Source organism: Phoxinus phoxinus (assembly GCF_949152265.1).
Source record: "Phoxinus phoxinus genome assembly, chromosome: 7".
NCBI classification, from domain to species: domain Eukaryota; kingdom Metazoa; phylum Chordata; class Actinopteri; order Cypriniformes; family Leuciscidae; genus Phoxinus; species Phoxinus phoxinus.
Genome location: NC_136882.1, coordinates 12,286,814 through 12,310,794, shown reverse-complemented (window position 1 = coordinate 12,310,794; position 23,981 = coordinate 12,286,814). Strand labels below are relative to the sequence as shown.

The 23,981-nt window shown below is 41.5% G+C and overlaps 1 protein-coding gene across 2 annotated transcripts in view; it reads left to right on the top strand.

Annotated features, from left to right (window-relative positions):
• The window catches only part of enox1 (ecto-NOX disulfide-thiol exchanger 1), a 121,393-nt gene extending 100,684 nt beyond the window's left edge, over nucleotides 1-20,709 (top strand). For both annotated transcript variants that reach the window (XM_079617776.1, XM_079617777.1), the window contains 5 exons: nucleotides 3,275-3,382; nucleotides 13,693-13,752; nucleotides 16,869-16,968; nucleotides 18,115-18,200; nucleotides 19,947-20,709. In XM_079617776.1, the coding sequence (XP_079473902.1) occupies nucleotides 3,275-3,382; nucleotides 13,693-13,752; nucleotides 16,869-16,968; nucleotides 18,115-18,200; nucleotides 19,947-20,078 (486 nt within the window). In that variant the 3' untranslated portion in view covers nucleotides 20,079-20,709. The remainder of the gene's footprint in view (nucleotides 1-3,274; nucleotides 3,383-13,692; nucleotides 13,753-16,868; nucleotides 16,969-18,114; nucleotides 18,201-19,946) is intronic.
• The last annotated feature ends 3,272 nt before the right edge of the window (nucleotides 20,710-23,981 follow it).

Sequence of the window (23,981 nt, the reverse complement as noted above, 5' to 3'; positions counted from 1 at the left end):
CAGCTCTGCATTAACAGTGTTGCTCCTTGATATTGTTAGTCCCAGCCTCCGTCTCGATTAGGATATGCGCATTATGCGGTGGTTAATTTTTTGACTGTGACCGTTATGCTTTTGCCTCTATTTGGATGCCTTGCTGATGCTTGCGTTTCACCCGTATGTCTTGAATATAGCCTTCGAACGCACACTGAGCCCCTTTTGCCTACTTCTATCGGACACTTTATTTGCTGCTTTATAAAAGTTTGATAAAATTTCAGCAGGAAGAGCCGTCACAGCATAAGCCATGTTGATACCAAACCAGAGCCCAGATGAAGTTGTCGGAGGTAGCAACAGTAACTAAAGGGGGCGGGGCTTAGCCAAAGGTGAATTCAGCCAAGCCATGTAATAATGAACCTTATTGTAAAGTGTTACCTATTTTTTTTATCCATTAATGATGCATTAAAGGAACCGTATGTAAGATTGTGGCCAAAACTGGTACTGCAATCACTTTCAAATTACTGTAGAGCGGTGTATCCCCTCCCCCTCCCCCCTGACTCGAGGTTGCCAGATAGGCTGCACTAGGATCCAGCAGGAACGTTGACTGCTACAAGGAGCTTCCAATGGCAAGACTAGAGCAGAGCTGGCAAGCCGGATGCCGAAACACTACTGACTTCGTGATTGCTAGATAGGTGGAGGGTGGCGCATCAGGCCAAAACACAACATGACAACATCAACATCAGTTGAGGGCTGCAACTTCACTTTTAAATGACAATATCCTGGCCGGACTACTGTTGTCAGTGATATAAGTATTTGAAATGAACATGATTTCTTAATGTCTACTGACACATCAGGGCCATTTTATGATTAATTGAAATACATTTCTTACATACGGTTCCTTTAAATTGATCAAAAGGGAAACTGAAAGATTTTTACATTCATATAAATATATATACATTCAAATTTATGTTTCTATTCATTCAAGAATCCTGAAAAAAATCCTGTTTTTTACAAAAATATTGAGCAGCACAACTGTTTTCAGCATTGTTAATAATGTATATTAAAATGATTGCTGAAGGATCATGTGATATTATGCAGAACATTTAGCTTTGCCATCACAGACATAAACACATTTATATTAAAATAGAAAATTCTTTCATATTCTAATATTATTACTGTTTTTCTGTATTTCGATCAAATAAATGCAGCCTTGATTAGCATAGAGACTTCTTTCAAAAACATTAAGAAATCTTACCGACCCCAAACTTTTAAAAGCATATTTATAAGTAAAACAGGACACTGAACAAGCCAAACATAGAACAGGAATTGACTGGATTGTGAAAAGTGTGTGTTACATATATGAGAATAGATGTTATTATTTTTGTTTGTGAACACTGCATATCTTTATCGTCCCCATTGGTGGACTAGAGGTACAAGGGAACATTAAAGTTCCCCTGTGCTGAAAATCAAGTTTTTAATGTTTTTGATATGCCTATGTAGTGTTTTTAATATGCTTTAAAACAAACCATGAGCAAATTCGTGTCAACACCATCGCTGAGTATTTTCTTTCACAACTTTCTATTCACAAACTACCTTGTAAACCAATCATGTGAACGTGTGATCGTCAACGAGTGGATCTCTGAGCTGGTGTGGGTGAGTGGAGGCGGGGCTAATTTGCATATGCATAGAACCACATATACTAAATGAAGCAAGGCTGTAGAAGGAATAAAACACTTAAATATGTCACTTTGGTGATCAATTCAATTCAATTTTCAATTCAAATGTATTTGTATAGCGCTTTTCACAATACATATTGTTTCAAAGCAGCTTTACAGAAAATGCATTTCAGAAATGTACATACAAAAATACAGTTAGTTAATCATAAATTTAGGGCATAACATATCGCCGGCGTTGGGTCGTCTCGTCACAGGCGTCGAGTCGTCTCTTTGGGGCATCTGAAGTCTCCATGAAGGGCTGGATATGTAACTGGAGCTGACGAACTCTATTTGAGTTATCTCGGGACAGGCGTCCCGAGATAACAACAAAAAAGGCAGATGGGAAATAATTAGCGTAGCTGCTGTTCATAATATGAATGCATTTGATCTGATTTAACTGTAGTATAAAAGTTATGAGATGCATCATGTGAATGCTTGGCTAAAGAGATGCGTCCTGGGAGAGCGAGTCTGAGCCTCGGACAATATCAGGAAGGCTATTCCAGAGTTTAGGAGCTAGATGTGAATACGCCCTCCCTCCTTTAGTGGACTTAGTTATCCTAGGTACGACCAGAAGCCTCGAATTTAAGGATCTTAAAGAGCGCGATGGATTATATGGCGATAGAAGATCTCTTAAATACACAGGAGCTAAACCATTTAGGGCTTTATAGGTCAGTAACAAACTTTGTAATTGATACGGAACTTAATAGGTAACCAGTGTAGAGTGTGTTGAATTGGTGTTATATGATCATATTTTCTTGACCTAGTAAGAACTCTAGCGGCTGCATTTTGGACTAACTGTAGCTTGTTTACGGAGGATGCAGGACAACCAGCTAATAAAGCATTACAGTAATCTAGTCTCGAGGTCATGAATGCATGAACTAACTTTTCTGCATCAGAAACTGGGAGCATGTTACGTAGCTTAGCAATGTTTCTAAGGTGGAAAAAGGCTGTTCTTGTGACATTTGAAATATGATTTTCAAAAAACAAGTTGCGGTCTAGTACACCCAGGTCTTTTACTGTAGAGGATAAAGTAACAGGACATCCTTCTAGATTAAGGTTGTATTGTAAGAGGTTTTGTGGGCAGTTTTTTGGACCAATCAGTAATACCTCTGTTTTATCTGAATTTAATTGAAGAAAATTACACGTCATCCAATATTTTATATCTTTAACGCACTCTGTCATTTTAGATAATTTAGTGTTATCATCTGGTTGTGATGAAATATATAATTGAGTGTCATCAGCATAACAGTGGAAACTTATTCCATGTTTTCTTATAATATTACCAAGTGATCAAAGATGAGTTTTAAGGGATACAATTGTTGACTAACAGGGGGACTTTACCATTTCCATTATTATCTTTTTATTTTCTATACATGCTACAAAATGCTGACCGCATAAACTTTTGAACAGGCACAAAGGTCTGACTCAGTCAACCTCCCTAACCCGCCGCATTTATTATCTTCGTTGTATGGCGTTCGGTAATGTTTATGTGGAGTTTGTTTATGAGGGCACCATGCAGCCCCACACGCTGCTCATTGTTCCAGCCATCTGCTTTCTGTTGCTCACGATGCTGTTTGTCTCCACAGCAACTGCTTCGGCTGCAGGACGAGCTGAAAGGGAAGGAGCTGGAGCTGGAGCAGGCCAGAGATGAGCAGCGCTACCTAGAGGGAGAGGTCCTCAGCCTCAGGGAAAAGGTTGGAGAGACTTCTTCTTGGCCATTTTGCTGAATAATCTGAATTTTTCCATATACCGTACATAGTGTTATTTGAGGGAACAAACCATGATTATGAGGAGCGGTGTTGGGGGGGGGGGGTTACTTTGAAGCTGCTGCTACTCTATTTAAATGTACCCTTTTAGCTACACTATAAGCTTATTATTTTGTAAGACTTTATTGTTTTATAATCATAACAGTTATATGGCAGAAAACAATCAGGATTTCAATTATGGTGACATTATTTTACCACATTTATTTCCACTAAAGCCATAATTTACTCTTTATAACGATGAGTTTTCTTGGTGAAAGCCAGTGCCTGGAAATGTCTACGAGGCAAACTGCACCGTTTGCCAGAGCTGTTTTAAACTCTGTACAACGGGCATCAAGACGGTGGAATCACACACCCAAAGTGGGAAGCACAGGGAGTGTGCGAGAGCCTGTCACAGTAGAAAGGTGAAAAAAATCTAAATTGGTAAAACTGATATGACTAAAATGGATTAAATAAAAAGGCTGTTGTCTTGGATGTGCCCGAAACCGAATACCATGTTCAGAAAGGAAATAACAAGTACTACGGAGCCCCTAAAGGGACACGGTGATGGCTTTTTTGTGTTCTTTCACAATTATATAGTTGAGTAATTATATTATTTTGTATATTCATTTGTGGAGCCGCTATCAAAATGCAGGGTGTTGAAATCGCTTTTGAATGCGCGCTCATTTTTTTACTTCACTTTCGAATTATATAGTTGAGTAATTATATTATATTGTATATTCATTTGTGGAGCCGCTATCAATATGCAGGGTGTTGAAATCGCTTTTGAATGCGCGCTCATTTTTTTACTTCACTTTCAATTATATAGTTGAGTAATTATATTATATTGTATATTCATTTGTGGAGCCGCTATCAATATGCAGGGTGTTGAAATCGCTTTTGAATGCGCGCTCATTTTTTTACTTCACTTTCGAATTTGCGTTCACTTATACTCATTTTCCATCGCAGGTTTGAACTTAAATTTCATATACTGTATGGTGGTATTAAAAAGGTCTTAAAAAGGCCTGTTTTGGCACACAAAAAAAGTTTACATCAATCTTTTTGAGTTATGCCCATTTCTAATGAAATAATGTTCAAACAACAAACTTCACTGTGAATTTAACAGTGGAATTTAATCATTTGGATTACGGAAAAAACAAATCAAGTTCTTCCAACTAATTTAAACATAATTGAGCAGTGGCCCTGCTGGCCTGGAACCAATTCATCTTATTTATTTCAGTTCAAACTAACAGCTAGCATAGCATGTTTTTAAATTGTATATTACAATAGTATTTAGGACAGCTTTACAAAAAAGAAGACGTGAACTTTACATTTGAACTTTACTTTGCCTTTGACTTTTACATGACCCATCTAAATTCACTTAATGGACTTCTTACTAAGGAAGCTTGGTTCTGCCACTGAATAAAAACCAAAAAGGTAATTGTGATTTTTTTAAATCTCACAATTCTGACTTTTTTTTCAGAATTGCAAGATATAAAACTCACAATTGCAAGTTATAAAGTCAGAATTGTGGGATATAAACTCGGAAATTTTACTTTTTCTTGCAATTGACCCTTCGCAGGAAGTATTGACAGGCGATCTGACCAATCATACTTTGCCATCCGCCATTTTGTCCGACAAAGCCGTCAGGAGAGTTAGTAGATTAACATGGGAGGATTTGAACTTAAAAAGCGGAGTGTACTGACGTCTTTCCACGGTTAAAACAACATTCCTCCTGATGTTCATTCATGTTTATTTGATGCTATAAATGAACTAGAAGGAAGAGATGATCGGTTCACGAGCAGGTTTAACTGATGCTCTACAGCGATCTGTCAGACACAATAAACAGCCACAAAACGGTATTGTTTAAATGTCTTTAAACAAGGTGAGACTTTGTTTAAAAAGTAATCCAAAAGTAACCTGGTCTGTCGGTGTGTTGTCAGCGTCCTCTCTGCTCCGCAATGTATTTTTCACTGTGTGAGAACATGGTGTGGCGTGAGAGCGGCGTAGCTCGTCGGACATAGCGACAGGGGGCGGGTCTTTGCGAACGTCTTTATTTCTCAGAATTGGGAGTTTATAGAAAAAAAGGTCAAAACTGGGAAATAAATAGACGCAATTACCTCTTATATAAATTTTTATTATTATTATGTGGCACAAACAAGCTTCCATATATCACTGCTTCATTTAAAAGGAATAGTGCCAATTTTAGGCAAGCTTGTTTGATTATAGTTCACTTGGCTGTAAAACTTCGCATACATAATTTTGTCTACTTTTGGCACTGTCAAAAGTGTGTAGCATTCAGTTACTTCCCAGCACTGGTTGGGAGTTAGTTTGTAGAGGGGCACAAAGCCTTATGTAAGCCATTAAGAGCACTGTTCGCTTCAGATATACTGCACTTTGGCAGTGTCTGCCTCCTCGTGTGACAGCGGGAAGCTCTTCAGCCTGGGGTCACTGCCTGTCCTCACTCCCCCTGTGCATGCAGCGAGAAACACAATTCAACATGGCAGCAGGAGCACAGGGTCCACACACACACACACACCTGAAAACAGACATGTAACAGCAACACACGAAAAAGAGCAGGACAGTTTTTCGTCTCAAGATGAATATGTTTTGTTGTGTCTGGGGAAAGGAAAGGAGAGCCGGGTGAGCTACGCTGGAGAGCCGGGTTGTTCTTCATTTCTACACTAGACACGCGTAGTCATATGCACAGTCTATGAAAATGATAAAGATACAACACAACACCTGCATGTGCAGAAAACATGCACAGTGGCCTCGGAAAAAAAAGACTCAGCCTGTTATGTGGAAAGATTAGACCCAAAAGCGAAGATGCAAATAACAGTCTCTTTTAATGATGACAGAGAGAACAGTCCAAACAAAGTAAATCCTTTCTTCAGGAAAAAACAACAGAAATCCAGTCGTCAGTGACGATGCTCAAAAACAAAAGGCAGAAAGTCTCTTTGTCAAAAGGGGAACCGCAAACAGTCCGAGAAAGGGATCCGGCGGGCTCTTATCCACTGATCTCTTGAGCGGTAACGGGTTGGTGAGATGCACGCTCAGAATGCTGTTCAGCAACGGGCAGGCTGGACAGAGTGTAGAGCATATGATTAATATAAGCAAACGGAGACAGACCTGAACCAGGCTAGATGTATGACGGTCACAGACAAGACAGGACAGGACAGGAACAGCAGGTAATAGCAATCACACGCATACGTCTGGGTACGAAATAATCTGGCAAACAGCAGAGAAAAGGGGAAGCTAGAAGTAGCAACCATAATTAGAAGGAAGAGAGAGCAGGTGTGAGAGAGTGAGCTTGATAATGAGTAGCGATTAGAAACAGCTGAGGATGAGTGAAGGTGCGTGAAGTCTGTGTGTGTGTGCGTAATAGAGTGTGTGCGAGTACAACCAGAAGAGGGAGACAGAGAAGGCTACCAGACTCATGACAGTACCCCCCCCCCCTCAACGAGCGCCTCCTGGCGCTCCCAAGGGAGGGGCCTGGTGGGTACGGAGGAAGTCATCAATGAGCGAGCGGTCCAGGATGTCCCGGGAAGGAATCCAGCTTCTCTCCTCAGGACCATACCCCTCCCAGTCTACCAGGAATTGATGTCCGCGACCCCGACGACGCATATCAAGGAGCTTGTGAACGGTGTAAATAGGGGCTCCCTCGATACGAACAGGGAGGGGAGGGGGGGTACGAGGAGGAGCGCGCACGACAGGTTTGATGCAAGAGACATGAAAAACAGGATGGATACGACGGAGATTGGGGGGGAGTCTCAATTTGACGGCGACAGGACTGATGACCTTGGAAATTTGATAAGGTCCGATGAAACGAGGAGTTAGTTTGCGGGAAGTGACTTGGAGAGGCAGGTTGAGGGTGGAAAGCCACACTCTCTGGCCACAAATGTATCTAGGACTCTTGACACGACGTTTGTTAGCGGTTCTTTGAGTACGTGCCCTCGAACGACAAAGAGCCGACCTAACCCGTCTCCAAGTTCGCTTACAACGCTGGATGAAGGACTTTACTGACGGAACATTGGATTCAGCATCCTGAGAGGAAAACAGAGGAGGCTGATACCCTAAGCAACAATGAAACGGGGAAAGACCGGTAGCGGACGTAGGCAGAGAATTATGGGCATATTCGGCCCAGGGCAGCTGTTCAGCCCAAGACGAGGGATTACGAAAAGCCAAGGTACGCAGGAGTCGACCGACGATCTGATTGGTGCGTTCAGCCTGCCCGTTAGTCTGGGGATGAAAACCAGACGAGAGGCTGACAGACGCACCGATCAGACGACAAAACTCCCTCCAGAACTGTGACGTGAACTGAGGCCCCCTATCTGAAACGACGTCTGAGGGGAGACCGTGAATCTTGAAAACGTGAGCGACCATTATCTGGGCCGTCTCTCTGGCAGAGGGAAGTTTAGCGAGAGGAATAAAGTGCGCGGATTTAGAAAAGCGATCCACCACAGTCAGGATGACGGTATTACCGGCCGACGAAGGGAGACCAGTAATAAAGTCCAGAGCGACATGAGACCAAGGACGAGACGGGACAGGGAGAGGTCTAAGAAGACCAGCCGGCGGAGAGTTACTTGACTTAGTTTGAGCACAAACCGTGCATGAGGCGATAAAGCGCCGTGCATCTCGTTCGAGAGTGGGCCACCAAAATCGTTGACGAATGGCAGAGAGAGTGCCCCTAACGCCGGTATGGACAGTCAATTTAGAGGAGTGAGCCCACTGAAGCACCGCTAAGCGCGCCGTAACGGGTACAAAGAGGAGATTCCTAGGAACATTGCGTGGAACGACGGAGCGGGACAGAGCGCGTTTAACTAATCTCTCGATTCCCCAGATAGCTGCACCAATTACTCGACCTGACGAAATGACCCCTTCAGGGGTTGGAGAAACGTCTGTGGAATCAAAGAGGCGAGAGAGAGCGTCGGGTTTAATGTTCTTAGAGCCTGGACGAAACGAAATAGTGAAATCGAAACGACCGAAAAACAAAGCCCAACGCGCTTGACGTGCATTTAGTCGTTTGGCGGAGCGGATGTACTCTAGGTTCTTATGGTCCGTCCAGACAACAAATGGAACGGTAGACCCCTCTAACCACTGTCGCCACTCCCCCAAAGCCAAACGGATGGCGAGCAGTTCACGATTACCGACATCGTAATTGCGTTCCGCGGGCGAGAGACGGTGGGAAAAATAAGCGCAAGGGTGAACCTTCTCGTCAGAAAATGAGCGCTGGGACAGGATGGCTCCGACGCCCACCTCAGACGCGTCAACCTCGACTATAAATTGCCTCGTAACATCTGGCGTCACGAGAATGGGAGCGGAGGTAAACAAAGACTTTAAACGATCAAAAGCCTCTTGGGCAGACCTTGACCATTTAAAGCACGACTTGACTGACGTGAGGGCGGTAAGGGGCGCAGCTACTTGACTAAAGTTACGTATGAAACGGCGATAGAAATTTGAAAAACCAAGAAATCGCTGAAGCGCCACACGAGAGTCAGGAACTGGCCAATCAGTGACCGCCTGAACCTTAGTGGGGTCCATACTGATGCCCTCAGCCGAAATTACAGAACCGAGAAAAGTAACAGTCCGTGCGTGAAAAGAACATTTCTCAGCCTTAACAAAAAGACGATTCTCTAGGAGGCGCTGAAGGACTCGGCGTACGTGTTGTACGTGAACCTGGAGAGAGGGAGAGAAGATCAATATGTCGTCAAGATAAACAAAGACGAAAATATTGAGCATATCTCTGAGGACGTCATTGATTAAAGCTTGAAAAACAGCGGGAGCGTTGACCAGCCCGAACGGAAGAACCCGATATTCGAAGTGACCTAACGGAGTGTTAAACGCAGTCTTCCACTCGTCCCCCTCCTTAATGCGGAGAAGGTGGTACGCATTGCGCAGATCCAGTTTAGTGAAAATCTTTGCCCCTTGTAACAATTCAAAGGCAGATGACATAAGCGGTAAGGGATAGCGATTCTTCACGGTTATGTCATTGAGCCCCCTGTAATCTATACACGGGCGCAAAGAGCCGTCCTTTTTCTTAACAAAGAAAAACCCTGCGCCAGCCGGAGAAGAGGAAGCAACTATAGTACCGGCGCGGAGAGACTCTGAGAGATATTTCTCTAACGCATCGCGCTCGGGAGCAGACAAGGAGAAAAGCCTCCCGCGGGGCGGAGTAGTACCGGGACGGAGATCAATACTGCAATCGTAGGGACGGTGAGGAGGAAGAGAAGTGGCCCGAGAACGGCTGAAAACCGCCCGCAAATCATGATATTCCTCCGGAACCCCCGTCAAATCACCTGGCTCCTCCTGAAACACAGAGACAGTGGACACAGAAGGATTAGCAGACAATAAACATTCGACATGACAAGACAGATTCCAAGAGAGAATACTATTATTAGACCAGTTAATATGGGGGTTATGTTTAACTAGCCAGGGGTGTCCTAATACTACTGGGGAATAGGGAGAGTGAAAAACTAAAAAAGAAAGAGTTTCGTGGTGGTTGCCTGACACAGTGAGAGATAGGGGAATGGACCGCAAATGAACCTTAGGAAGGGAACTACCATCTAGGGCAAAAAGGGGAGTGGTCTCCTCACATCTCCTCAGGGGAATACCTTGTTTGCGTGCCCAAGTCTCGTCAAGGAAATTCCCTTCGGCACCAGAGTCTATCAATGCATTACAAGAAACGGAGGAACCAGACCAGTGCAGGTTAATGGGAATAATGGTGCATGATTTAGACGGAGAGATCAGAGAAGTAGCGCTCGCCAGTAGTCCCTCCTCTACTGGAGAGCGTTGGCTTTTACTGGGCAAGCGGATACATAATGGTTGGCCGCCCCGCAATACATGCACAGCCGATTGTTGACACGGCGTTCCCTCTCCTTGGTGGAAATGCGAAGACCCCCAAGTTGCATAGGCTCCGGCTCAGAGTTGGCTGAAAAGGTAGCGGAGACGGTTGGAACGGCTGGTTGAGAGGCGTAATCCATTCCTCTGGTGCGACGGCGGAGATCAAACCGCTTCTCTACACGGATAGCCAGGTCGATCAGAGGATCAAGACGGGTGGGTAGTTCGCGAGCAATAACCTCATCCTTGATGCTGGCATTAAGCCCCTCTAAGAAGCGTGCGACAAGTGCTGGCTCATTCCATCCACAAGTGGTCGATAAGGTGCGGAACTCAATGGAGTAATCCACAACAGTCCGTCTTCCCTGGCGAAGAGAGGAAAGGATGCGGGAAGCCTCCTCCCCATGAGCGGAACGGTCAAACACACGTATCATCTCCTCTTTGAAGGAGTCAAAACAGGTAGTGAAATCCACCTCAGCCTCCCAGGCGGCGGTCCCCCACTCACGAGCACGTCCGGTCAAGAGAGAGATGACGTAAGCCACCCGGGCTCGCCCCCTGGAATAAGTAGTAGGTTGAAGGGAGAAAACCACCTCACATTGTGTGAGAAACGACCGACACTGAGTGGGCTCACCGGCATAGCACGGGGGATTGTTTACTCTGGGCTCTGGGGCTTCCGACGACCTGGAAGGAACACTTCTGAGCTGGTGGACATGTAGGGACAGATCTGCGAGTTGGGCAGCCATCGTCTCGACCGCACGACGGGCGGAAGTCAGCTCCTCATTATGTCTGCCGAGCATGGCACCTTGCATCTCGACAGCTGCTTGAATCGGACTCTCATTCGCTGGGTCCATGTTGGCCAGATTATTCTGTTATGTGGAAAGATTAGACCCAAAAGCGAAGATGCAAATAACAGTCTCTTTTAATGATGACAGAGAGAACAGTCCAAACAAAGTAAATCCTTTCTTCAGGAAAAAACAACAGAAATCCAGTCGTCAGTGACGATGCTCAAAAACAAAAGGCAGAAAGTCTCTTTGTCAAAAGGGGAACCGCAAACAGTCCGAGAAAGGGATCCGGCGGGCTCTTATCCACTGATCTCTTGAGCGGTAACGGGTTGGTGAGATGCACGCTCAGAATGCTGTTCAGCAACGGGCAGGCTGGACAGAGTGTAGAGCATATGATTAATATAAGCAAACGGAGACAGACCTGAACCAGGCTAGATGTATGACGGTCACAGACAAGACAGGACAGGACAGGAACAGCAGGTAATAGCAATCACACGCATACGTCTGGGTACGAAATAATCTGGCAAACAGCAGAGAAAAGGGGAAGCTAGAAGTAGCAACCATAATTAGAAGGAAGAGAGAGCAGGTGTGAGAGAGTGAGCTTGATAATGAGTAGCGATTAGAAACAGCTGAGGATGAGTGAAGGTGCGTGAAGTCTGTGTGTGTGTGCGTAATAGAGTGTGTGCGAGTACAACCAGAAGAGGGAGACAGAGAAGGCTACCAGACTCATGACACAGCCACACACAAAAGTTGGCCTAGAAGGTTATATGAAGTACACTTTAGCATATAGTACTTTTAAAAAGAGTAATTATTATTGAAATAATACACTTACAATATATTCTTGAGTGTTAATTGGAATGAAATGAAAATGTATTATAGTTTACATTTATATTAAATGCAGTTAGCTGAATGTTAGAGTGATTTTGACCCATTTAAGTAGTACATCTTTATCTCCCAGTTTCAGAGACATCTAGCCTAGTAAAATACATGCTTGAGCTGTTTTAACTGAAAGCAACTTGCACTGACATATCTTAAAATATCTGCCATTGTTTTTTCTCAAGATGCACACCAGTTTTTTTTCTAAGGCACATTTATAAAAGCTACTGAAATGTTGTAATTGAACTAAGGCTTAATCCTAGATTAATCTAAACCCTGTCTGTGAAACCAGACCTATGTGTAATTCAATAATTACATCTATTGTCTTTGAAATATGGTTAAAGTATATGGCTGAATGTACTGACAAGCATTTATGGTAAAACTAAAAAACACTTTGTCATTTGAAACACACTTTCAACACTGAAAATAGATCTTTACAAAAATGTGAGATGTGAGTTGTGAAAGTTAGATGTGACTTTTGTCCTTAAGGCATTTTACAATATCTGTTTAACATAGTGTACAACTCTCACTCACAGCTTCTTCATCCATGTCAATTGAAATGTGGTGTCTGCCTTCATTAAAGTCTATAGAGCTGTTGTCAGTGAGGACAGATGATCTGATGCTGAACAGCACAACATGATACCTTATCATTGGTGCCAGTATAGTGGTTTGCCCAGACGCAGGGAATAATGACCAGCCTTGTTTACTCCATTTTCCCAACAGCAGACATTGGTTTGCATGAATGTTATTTGACTGAGATAATAGGAACATCAATAGTTGTGGAGGTCCTGTGGAGCCCATACTGTATAAGCGCTCCTAACCAAACCGGCTAGCAGATGTGAGACGTCTGTACAGTATTTTTATAACCAGAGGGGGCTTGCTTCCATATTCCATAAATAAGAAACTGCTGTGAACTTCTACAGACACCCTGGCTGTAATGTATGGAATCACAAATGTGTTTTATTACCTCAATTCTCACAAGTATCCATTAAAAATGTAGTATCAACTTGGCACACTCAAGGCCGGTCCGACGTTTCCCAGACGTACTGTAACATTAGCTTCCATCCACAAACATTTATTTTGGAATATTGCATATAATATAATTGCTGGATGGAAATGCCAATATGCACAGAAGGTCTAAAAATGCACATGAAAAATGTATGCAATCATTTGAGTCTAAAATTTTTTGTATCCGATAAGACGACATTCACATAAACGCATTTACCGAAAAAATTCCTCAGTGTATCAAAAAAGTAATGTGACAATGGGACAGCATAACTGGACTAACCAGTGGACCGATCTCGTTGCATAGCATCTTAAATGCTGTTTTGGTCATTCTGAAATGACTGAACAAAGTCTGTTGTCAAAGAGATTCCTCCCAGAACTGTCTTACACAACTGCGTTCCCAAACACCAGTATCCGCCTGAGGCGGACCGCCTCAGGACCGCCTCCGAAAGCGGACCGCCTCCGAAAGCAATATAACATGGCTGCGTTTATTGCATTTCATCTGCACACTCTGAGGCGCAAGTAACTTATTAAATAAGAAAATTATTATATACAGTGTCTTTTCCTACTTTTCTTAGTGATATTTAGCGGCAGTTAATCAAGAAATTATGATTTTGTTCTATTCAACTCACTGGATGGAAACAATTCACAAAAAACAGATAAATTCACAGCTTTGGATGGGAACATGTTGTCTGCAAAGCTCCTTCACAACTGCATTTTAAAACATTATTGGGTCTGAATTGTTTTTTTGTTTTTTCTTGACAGCTGTTGAATGCCATGGAATCAGTAGACTTGATGAACCACAACTCTGAAGGCCTTGAAAAGGTAAGTCACCCAGCGTCCATCTGATAGTCACCAGTGAAATTAGTCTGCAACACCAGAACACTTCAGTGTGGAACGCAAGGCAAGGCAAGTTTATATAGCACATTTCATACACAATGGTAATTCAAAGTGCTTTACATAGAAGAAATTAAAATAATCAAAAGAAATAAGAATAATTAAAACAGTTTAGAGTAAAAAATAAAATAAAATACAGTACAGTACAAACAGTCGGACGAACAGTGGCACAGTGCTCATTCAGTAAATGCACAGCTAAACAGATGTGTTTTAAGTCTGGATTTGAATGTGACTGTGACACATCTGATCTCTTCTGGAAGCTGGTTCCATCTGCGGCTGGCATAGTAGGACTCGCCGTGCTTTGAGTGAGTTTCTAGTTGATGTGATCCTAATGATCTGAGTGATCTGTTGGGTTTATATTCAGTGAGCATATCTGCAATGTATTGAGGTCCTAGGCCATTAAATGATTTATATACCAGTAATAATACTTGTATCCTATATGTAACTGGGAGCCAGTGTAAAGACCGGTGTGATGTGTTCATGTGTTCTGGTTCTGCTCAGCGTTCTGTACGAGCTGCAACTGTCTTATGGTCTTTTTGGGAAGGCCAGTGAGGAGTCCATTACAATAATCCACCCTGCTGGTGATGAAAGCATGCACAAGTGTCTCTAAGTCTTGACTGGAAACAAAGCATCTAATTCTTGCAACATTCTTCAGATGATAGTATGCTGATTTAGTTATTGCTTTGACATGACTACTGAAGCTAAGGTCTGACTCTAGAGACACACCGAGATTCCTGACTTGATTTTTAGTTGTTTGACCTCTAGAGTGAAGGTATGCGTTCACCTTGAGAACTTCATCTTTGTTTCCAAACGCAATGACTTCAGTTTTGTCTTTGTTTAATTGAAGAAAGTTTTGGCACATCCAACTGTTTACTTCATCAATGCATTGGAACAGGGAGTCAATGGGGCTGTAGGCGTTAGGCGATAGGGCTAAGTAGATCTGTGTGTCGTCTGCATAGCTGTGGTAAGAGATTTGGTTCTTTCTCATTATTTGGCTCATTGGGAGCATGTACAGGTTGAATAGGAGTGGCGCAATAATTGAGCCTTGAGGGACTCCGCATGTCATGGATGTCCACTCAGACTTATGGTCTCCTATACTCACATAATAACCTCTCGCTTCTAAGTATGACCTGAACCATTTTAGGACTATCCCAGAAAGCCCCACCCAGTTTTACAGCCTGTCAAGAAGTATGTTGTGATCAACAGTGTCAAATGCAGCACTGAGGTCGAGTAGCACCAGCACTGATAATTTGCCTGTATCAGTATTTAAGTGAATATCGTTTATTATCTTTATGAGCGCTGTCTCTGTGCTGTGATGCGATCGGAAACCAGATTGAAAATTGTCAAAGTATCCATTTGAGCTTAAGCATTTGTTCAGCTGATTGAAGACAACTTTTTCAATGATCTTGCCTATGACAGGAAGATTTGAGATCGGTCTATTGCCTAATATAGTCTTATCCCGATTACTCTTTTTCAGGAGGGGTTTGACAACTGCAGTTTTTTTTTTTTTGCAATTGCGTCATCCCTTCATTTCTCTTCACACCATGAGTTCTCTGGCAGGAGTTAATTTTAGCCTACTGATCTGTGTTCAGTGAGTGTAAGGCCTCCCTCTGCTTTTCTGCACAGTTCTGCCGAGAGTGTCGGACCCAGTGTCAGAAATTAATGTTTTATTAAGGTGTAATATTATATCCAAAGAAAAACACAAAATGTAATTAATAAATCAGAATAAGTTTGCAATTGAAGGAGTTTTGGAGTCTTTCCTTCACATCCAGTTAGTTCAGAATATATATTTTTATTTTTATTAAAAAAAAAAAACACTTCACACTAGATACACTAATTATTCAGTTGCATTTCTGTCACCTCAAGGGCGTTTTCACACCCCATTCGTTTTAGAGCGTTTGATTGAGAAGCTGGTATGTTTTCTTTCTCCCTTAGTTCAGGTCAAGTAAATACACAGTATATGAATACAGCACTCACATTCACACCAAAAAGTGGTCCTGTCAACTTTGTAACAGACTGCTTGAAATGACAACGTTATTACGACTGAGCAGACCAAAGAACCAACCGATATCCCAATTGATTCCTAGCAATGAGATAAAGACATTATATTAACATGGATAACAACCATGAGCGTATCTGATCTTTGGAGACAAAATGTGTGGGTCAGCACAGCTGTTCCAAATCAAAACATGCATATGAATTCAAAAAGGTAAAAAAATATTAATCTCTATCACGTATTTACACATGGTATCACACCTAAATGTGAAGTAAACAGATATATGATATTATATCTGAATTCAAATCTACATGCCTATTCCAACTTCACAACTTGTGTATCATCTAGAATTTCACTCATAAATATGACTTCGCTAAGTCACTCAGGCTCTGAATTCCGCTTTGAATTATTTACTTGTGAAACCAATCTGAACCCACATTTTAAAAATTTAGTTTGATAACAAAGAAACTGTAGGTCTGCTCGGTTAATCTCTGACTCTGGACGGCAACCCCCATGCACTGAAAAAGGCATGGAAGTGCTCTGTAATCCCCCTGGAGTAATGCACTTTCTGGAAATAAAGCAACGTTCTCTCGGAGGACATACATGTACATATTGTGAAGTTTTCTTTGAAAAGTTACTGAACTGGAATTTTCCATAGGTCATCCAGTATATGGCTTTAGACGCATGCGACATGCACTGCTGCCTCCATCTAGAGTTTGTCCCGGAGGGTGTCCAAAAATGCACTGTTCAAGGACGTTTGCTATCATTTTTATTCAACCTCTATGTGACTTAACGACCTGCCATCTTGGGCAGAATCTTGGAAGAAGAGCCTCTAAATGTCAATAGGCATTGATTTCTCTTAACACAGCAGAATGCAGTGCATTTTCAGCAGAGATTAGCAGGCAAACCGACCAACTCAACAGTTTGCATGATCCCATCACTCTTGTATCTGCTTTGTGGAGGTTACACTGCATGAGATAAAGATAGATATTATAGATATTAAAACGTTTTTTTTCTTCTTCTTTTCTTTGCATGTGTGTGTGTACAGGGAGTCAATGGCACGGCAGCACTCTACCACCATCGAGAGAAGAATAACGAGACGGTTATTTGGGGTCCTTTGAGATCAGAGAAAGAGGCTCTCTTGCTCGGTAATTATTCCAACTCCGCTTCATGCCGTTTTGATCTATAAAACATCTTGAGCCGTGTGCTGAGGGCCTTGAATACCAGATGGGCTTGGAGGATTGAGTCCTAGCTTAAAAGCACAGGAGGGCGAGCAGGTGCGCGAGCAGCCAAGCAGTTGAAATGCAAGGCTGTTCGACTCGTGTTTGAACCGATACGATAACAATGACTAAGAAAAGGTGAGGGGAAGAGAGGCCGGACACTCCTGCAACACCTCAGTCTCTCTGTCATGTTTTTGGAAGATGATCCGTAGGAGGAGCTCAGGGGAGCTGTTCTTCTTTTTGCCAGTTGCTTCATTGGCTGTAGCCCAGAGAAGACCACACAGCCTTCGCTCTATCTAATGGCTACACAACACCGCCGCTCTCAAAAGAGGACACATATACTGCATTGATGGAGTAGGGAACGTCAGCCAGGCTCTGAGGCCCTGAGCCAGAACGGCAGAAAAACCCAGACTCATTTGAGCAGAACAAAGTGAAGGGACGGGCTGAAGAAAACAAATTGTTTAAATCTCCAGGCGCTCCTGTACTAGACTGTTAGCTCTGAAGAGGACGTCTAATGCAGTCATTGGATTAGCTTGCACTGTAAACATAATTTTGTATAAGCCTCCGCTGTTAGGCCATTCAAATGAGTTTGTTTGGTTAGATTTCTCGCACGAGTATGCGAAAACAGAGATGTTTATCTCGGTAAGCACGATGCACTGTAGCAGAACAGAGACGTATGGTGCCGGCTCAGCTGTTCTGCATTGAATTTTAAAATCGAAACGGACATCTTGAGACTCCCCTTCCCTCCCCGAGTGTGGCTCTGTGAAAGTAGGTCTTGCGGAGGGAATTGAATGAGGTTCATTCGTAATTGGCGGCGTTACGGCATATAAATCAAGGAAATAAATATTGGCTCGGGCCCTTCAGGCAAGGCACTATATCCTGTGCCTCTGCATCTGTGCTTTACCTTTTGCAGGACCTCTCTAAAGTAATCAGCTTAAGTGGGGGAGGAACGGGGATTCTGCTTCAGGCGACATATTTATGACCGTGCGGCCGCGGGTTTCTTGTCTTACTTAATAGTCAGAGACAACATATGTTCATTCACAAGCTTGTTCTGTTGTGTGTCTCTCTACACAGGAATCATTTCAACCTTCCTCCATGTCCACCCATTTGGAGCCAACATTGAATATCTGTGGTCTTACATCCAGAGACTTGATACAAAGGTGATTATTTGTGTTAGTTCATCCAAAAAAATGAAAATTCTGTCATCAGTTACCCCCACGCTGTTCCAAACCCAATTACCCACGTCTTTTGGATAATCTTCAAAACACAAATTTTTTATGATGTCTCTGCATTGAAACTCCAGGTAACCAAAATTAAGAAGATCCATAAAGCCATTTTTGACATTTAACTGTGACATAAAACAAATCCATATTAATCAAGCGATGTAACACAACTATTGTGAAGTGAAATGATCTCTTTATATGGTGAACAGATTATTATTTTTTTTAATAATTTTTACATTTTAAAAATTTATCATTTTTATTCACATATAAACACATAGGCTACATAAAGTGCATACAATACGGTAAACACAGAAGCTCACGTATGTGTCAGACGCTAGAACAAACCTCTCTGTGTGTGTGTGTGTGTGTGTGTGTGTGTGTGTGTGTGTGTGTGTGTGTGTGTGTGTGTGTGTGTGTGTGTGTGTGTGTGTGTGTGTGTGTGTGTGTGTGTGTGTGTGTGTGTGTGTGTGTGTGTGTGTGTGTGTGTGTGTGTGTGTGTGTGTGTGTGTGTTCATCACTGTTTAGATGTAAAAGAAAAGAAAAAGCCTAAAATAAATCTGTTCTTCGTATAAAGCGACTGTCTCTTCAAGTTTCATTTAAAACAAATCTTAATTTGATTTTCAAAGAATAACTGAAGTCTTATGGGTTTGGAACATCGTGAGGGTGTATACATGCTGACAGTTTTCATTTTTGGGTGAACTATAATTTTAATTAATTTACACATTATGCTAATGACACTCATGCAGGATTAACAAACGATTAGAAACAATCTCATTTGAGTCAATATGTTATGTGAGCCATGTGTTCGTTATCTCTTTGACCCTTAAATACCCCATGAAATATTAGAGGGACTGTTTGAATCCAGCTGTTTGCACCCAGGTATCCTGGTGGAGCTTGACCCGTCTACAACATAATGCAGATTTCAAACCTGAATTTGAATCACATTTGTGACATTTTCTTTTATCCCACTGCTCTTGCTATTCCTTCCTGTCTACACTCTCACTGTCTTTATAAAAGCCCCCAAATAATAAAAAGTTACTATTATAATATACTATTATAACAGTACTGTATATGTTATTATTCAATTGTATAATATATTTAAGCATTAAATTGTCCTATAAATCATATTGAGAAACAGATTCCAGACAAAAAAGCTGTAATATGTATATAATATATACACAATATATATATATATACAGTATTTGTCTGTAATAATATAATAGGTACCACTTTAGTTTAGGCTCCTAGGATTTTTTGGAGGATTTGCCAGTCTGTGAAGTAAATTGACAGTTAATAAAAAAAAGGGTAAAAGTCCCAACTTCCTTCAATTGAAAGAAAATGAAGCCATTCCATGGAGTCTTTAATATGAGATCATTTGATCTTAGTTTAAATTGTGTCTTATCCCAATCTAAATAGTCATTTACTTTAACTAAGAGTAGAGAAAACAAGCAGCTTTATAAACTGAATAAAACATTGTATAATCTCGGTCTTAAAAATGAGCAGCACAGTACGACTAACTGTTTGCAGGAAGCAAATGACAAATATACTGACAAACACATTAGAGCCTTTGATTAATTTCTAAGCCAGCATAGGCGAGGGCACAATGGCCAATTCTGTGTCAGTTTATGCACTCAACGTTCAACGTGGAACTAAGTGTCACTTTGCTTCGCTCTCGTTCTTTAGATCTCGGCCGGTGAACTTGAACGATTAATGGTCCGGCTGCCCAACATGTTCAAGCAGGAGTTCAGTGGCGTTGGAGCGACGTTGGAGAAGCGCTGGAAGTTCTGCGGGTTTGAGGCTCTCAAGTCGGCGTGACTCGCTCGCAAAGCCACATAATACACTCAACACTGAGGCTGCTGGACTTCTGAAGGACTGATCCAGGTTCAGTTGAGAAGGGCCAGAGCCTCATAGACAAACAACAGGCTCTACACCCCCGTATACCGCCTCAAATCAGTCCGATGTCTGCCGCCGTTTCTCGCAGACTCTCGAGAGGAAGCAAGACTCAACATGTGGAGTAGCATCTGATGTATTTACTTGAAAAAGCTCCTTCCAGACTTCTGTGCCGATTGCGTAACAAATCTATCAGTGGCGTCGTCCCTGAAGGCTGGGAGACATCCAGGAATATCGCGCCTCTCGGTTAAAAATACAGAATGTTGAATATGGGACACAGATGTGTGATTGCGGCCCTCTGCGCCCTTCAAACGCCAGAGTATGTGTGAGGATGATTTCTGCTCTGAAAAATGATTTAATACATGGCCAAAGTGCTGGAGCTGAATGACAACAGTTGCACAGCTGACGCTCTTCGGACAGTTTGCTGTGCTTCAGGCCATCCATGTTGTGTCGACGATGTGTGTAACATGCTCTTCGTGTCTTAATGCACTGTTGTTAATGGTCTGCTTATGTAAATTATGTTTTTTTTTTAAATCAATTAAACAACTTTTTATGCAAAATCTAAAGCAGTAGTACTTGGAGAATTCAAAGTCTTTACGAGCCCGTTTAGTACTCAATGCAGAATTGAAAACAGAACATTTAAGAATTTAGTTGATTTCGACGACTGAAATTCCATAAATGTCACTCCAGTTTATCATCTTTTGAGGTGTGGCCAATTTAAATTCCCCCTCGTAGCCTGAAGGGGAGCCAGTCCTTAAACTCTGGATTTTCCCTAACCCCGTTCCCGACAGCGTCTTCGGATGTGTCAAAGCTGCTTGGTTGTGTTGTGTCTGACATGTTTTTTTGACTCTTGTCTGGGATAAACAACTGAACTATCTGCCATGAATGTGGAGCAGAACTTCCCTAATCACCCCGAATATAACAAGCTGTGAATAATGAATGAGAGGGGAGGAGAATGCTGCTCTGTGTGTGTTTAATTTGATCTATTTGCTATTTACATCAGCCACTGAGATGCTGTTAGCAACATAGTAGCGCATCTGAGACCATCTAAGCCATTTGCATTGTTGCTTGTGCAGCACTGGCATTATTTGAGGTTGTTAGAGTAATGAATAATTAATGCTTAAGGATCAAGGATTATGGTGAAGCGAGAGATAAAGCTCATGCATCTTTAGAGAACCCCTTTAGTTGCATTGCGATGTGTAATTCAAACAAACAATAAATATGTTGTAAAACTGTGAGATATAAAGTCACAAAGTTAAGAACGAACACTTCATGTACACTGCACTCATGAAGTAATTCGCCAGCGGTTCTCTCAAGATTTTCCTATGGGTTTTTATAAGGGTGTTTTTCTCAGTTTATGAGTAAAATAAGGTCTGTGGAAAACATAACTTGACGATACTTGGGCGTTTTGTTCTACAACGTAAACTGCACACACTCTCACGGCCTTATCTAGTTACTTATTAAAAACGTACCAGATCCAGATGGCATAAACAAACATAACTTGTGGAGCGCTCTCGGAGTATGCATTTATTTGTCATTTTAACTGATGGGAACGAAGCATTAATGTAAATCTGTGGAATTTTTTGAGGAGTTTTGGTCATAATTTATACGGAAATTGCAAGTCCAATCAGTTTGAAAAGATATAGCACATTAATTCAGAACAGTCTGAAGGTCTTCCGCAAGGTGGCCATGTTGTTAGTGTCAATATCACTAAAACTAGCGAACTAGAGTCAGTTCGCCTGTAGAACCAAAAAAAAAGGCATTGCTGCAAAACATTTCTGAAAATTAGTTGAAAATTCTGGGCTGCTCCCCCATGTCCAATAGCATTTTTAACATGACTGACAAATTGATAAACTAAAGCTTCGGCAAAAAAAAAAAAAACGATAATCAAATGGGTTAACGAATGCAATTGGCCAGTGCTTGTTTTTAAAATGCAATTCAAAATGTTATAGTTCCATTAGTATTTTAAACAAACTAAAAAAAAATAAAAAAATATGGTTGATTTGAAAAGTTATTTTCATTTTACATTTTTAATTGTTTACTATAGATTTGTATTACTTTTATTCATTATTCATGGGTTAAGGTTAGGTTTAGGGATAGGTTCAGGGTTAATACCATTACCCAGTTATTGCAATAACTATAATAAGGACATATTATGTATATGCGGAACAGGGTTGTAAAATAAAGTACCTCTTTTATTTTTAAGTGGAACTCCTATGCATTTCCATGTACGTAATACAGTACAAAAACATGTAAAATGTACCATAACATCAAAGCAGCAACACTGTAAAAAAAAAGTAACCTCTCCAAGTCAAAATATTCTAGTGACTGGTCATATCTAAATTTTTAAATTAGCCTAAGTGAAATTCTTGTAAAATAAATTGAATTAATTGTTGCAATAGTCTGTTAACATTGGCTCAATGAGAAATAATATGTCAGACTAAGGGAAAAATGTAGATTTTGAACTAATGACTGATGTTATCAGTCACTAGAACATTTTGACTTGGGGATGTAATTTGTTTTTACAGTGAATGTGTTCAGGGGCATTGACAAAAGTGAAGGAAAATGAACACCTCAACCAGTCAAGATCATGAATTGAACAATGAAGTGGCATAATCAGTTCTAGGAACAAGCTTGCTCCAGTTATTACTGCTCTTAACGTAATAATAAAAGCTCAGTGAGCGGAACATCTGCATTCTCTCAGTAGAGTGAATGAAACCGACGAACTGCAATGCAATGTTGATAAGCTCACGGTGAAAGAAGCAGAGGTCAGTTTTCAAGTTCTAAGCCGAGGCCTTTTAATCGCACTCAGAAAAGGCTCAGAAGTTATTTTCAAGTGCGCACGCGGTGGATGGAGAAGAAATCGGAACCATGCAGACAACAAATAAACGAGAAGAGACAGTAATACCTCCTGGAGTATATTTAGACTTCCTGTATCAGATCAAACTGACATTTCCTTGGAAAATGATTTAGGCGCAGTCGAGCTCTCAAGCGTTTTTTAAAGTTTGCTCCTCTGAATCAAAAACCTCTTATTATCAAGAAGTATGTCATTCATAGTATGCTGATGATTGCGGTTTCAGAAGAGTGAATATACTGCACTGCAGAGCTCTCTGTCTGTCTATCTATCTATCTATCTATCTATCTATCTATCTATCTATCTATCTATCTATCTATCTATCTATCTATCTATCTATCTGTCCGTCCGTCCGTCCGTCCGTCCGTCCGTCTGTCTATCTATCTATCTATCTATCTACAGTATCTATCTATGTCTGTCTGTCTGTCTGTCTGTCTGTCTGTCTATCTATCTATCTATCTATCTATCTATCTATCTATCTGTCTGTCTGTCTGTCTGTCTGTCTGTCTGTCTGTCTGTCTGTCTATCTATCTATCTGTCTGTCTGTCTGTCTATCTGTATATCTATCTGTCTGTCTGTCTGTCCATCCATTCATCCATCCATCCATCTATCTATCTATCTACATACATCTGTCTGTCCGTCCGTCCGTCCGTCTGTCCGTCCTTCCTTCTATCTATCTATCTATCTATCTATCTATCTATCTATCTATCTATCTATCTATCTATCTATCTATCTATCTATCTATCTATCTATCTATCTATCTATCTATCTATCTATCTATCTATCTATCTATCTGTCTATCTGTCTGTCTATCTATCTATCTATCTATCTATCTATCTATCTATCTATCTATCTATCTATCTATCTATCTATCTATCTATCTATCTATCTATCTATCTATCTATCTACAGTATCTATCTATGTCTGTCTGTCTGTCTGTCTGTCTGTCTGTCTGTCTGTCTGTCTATCTGTCT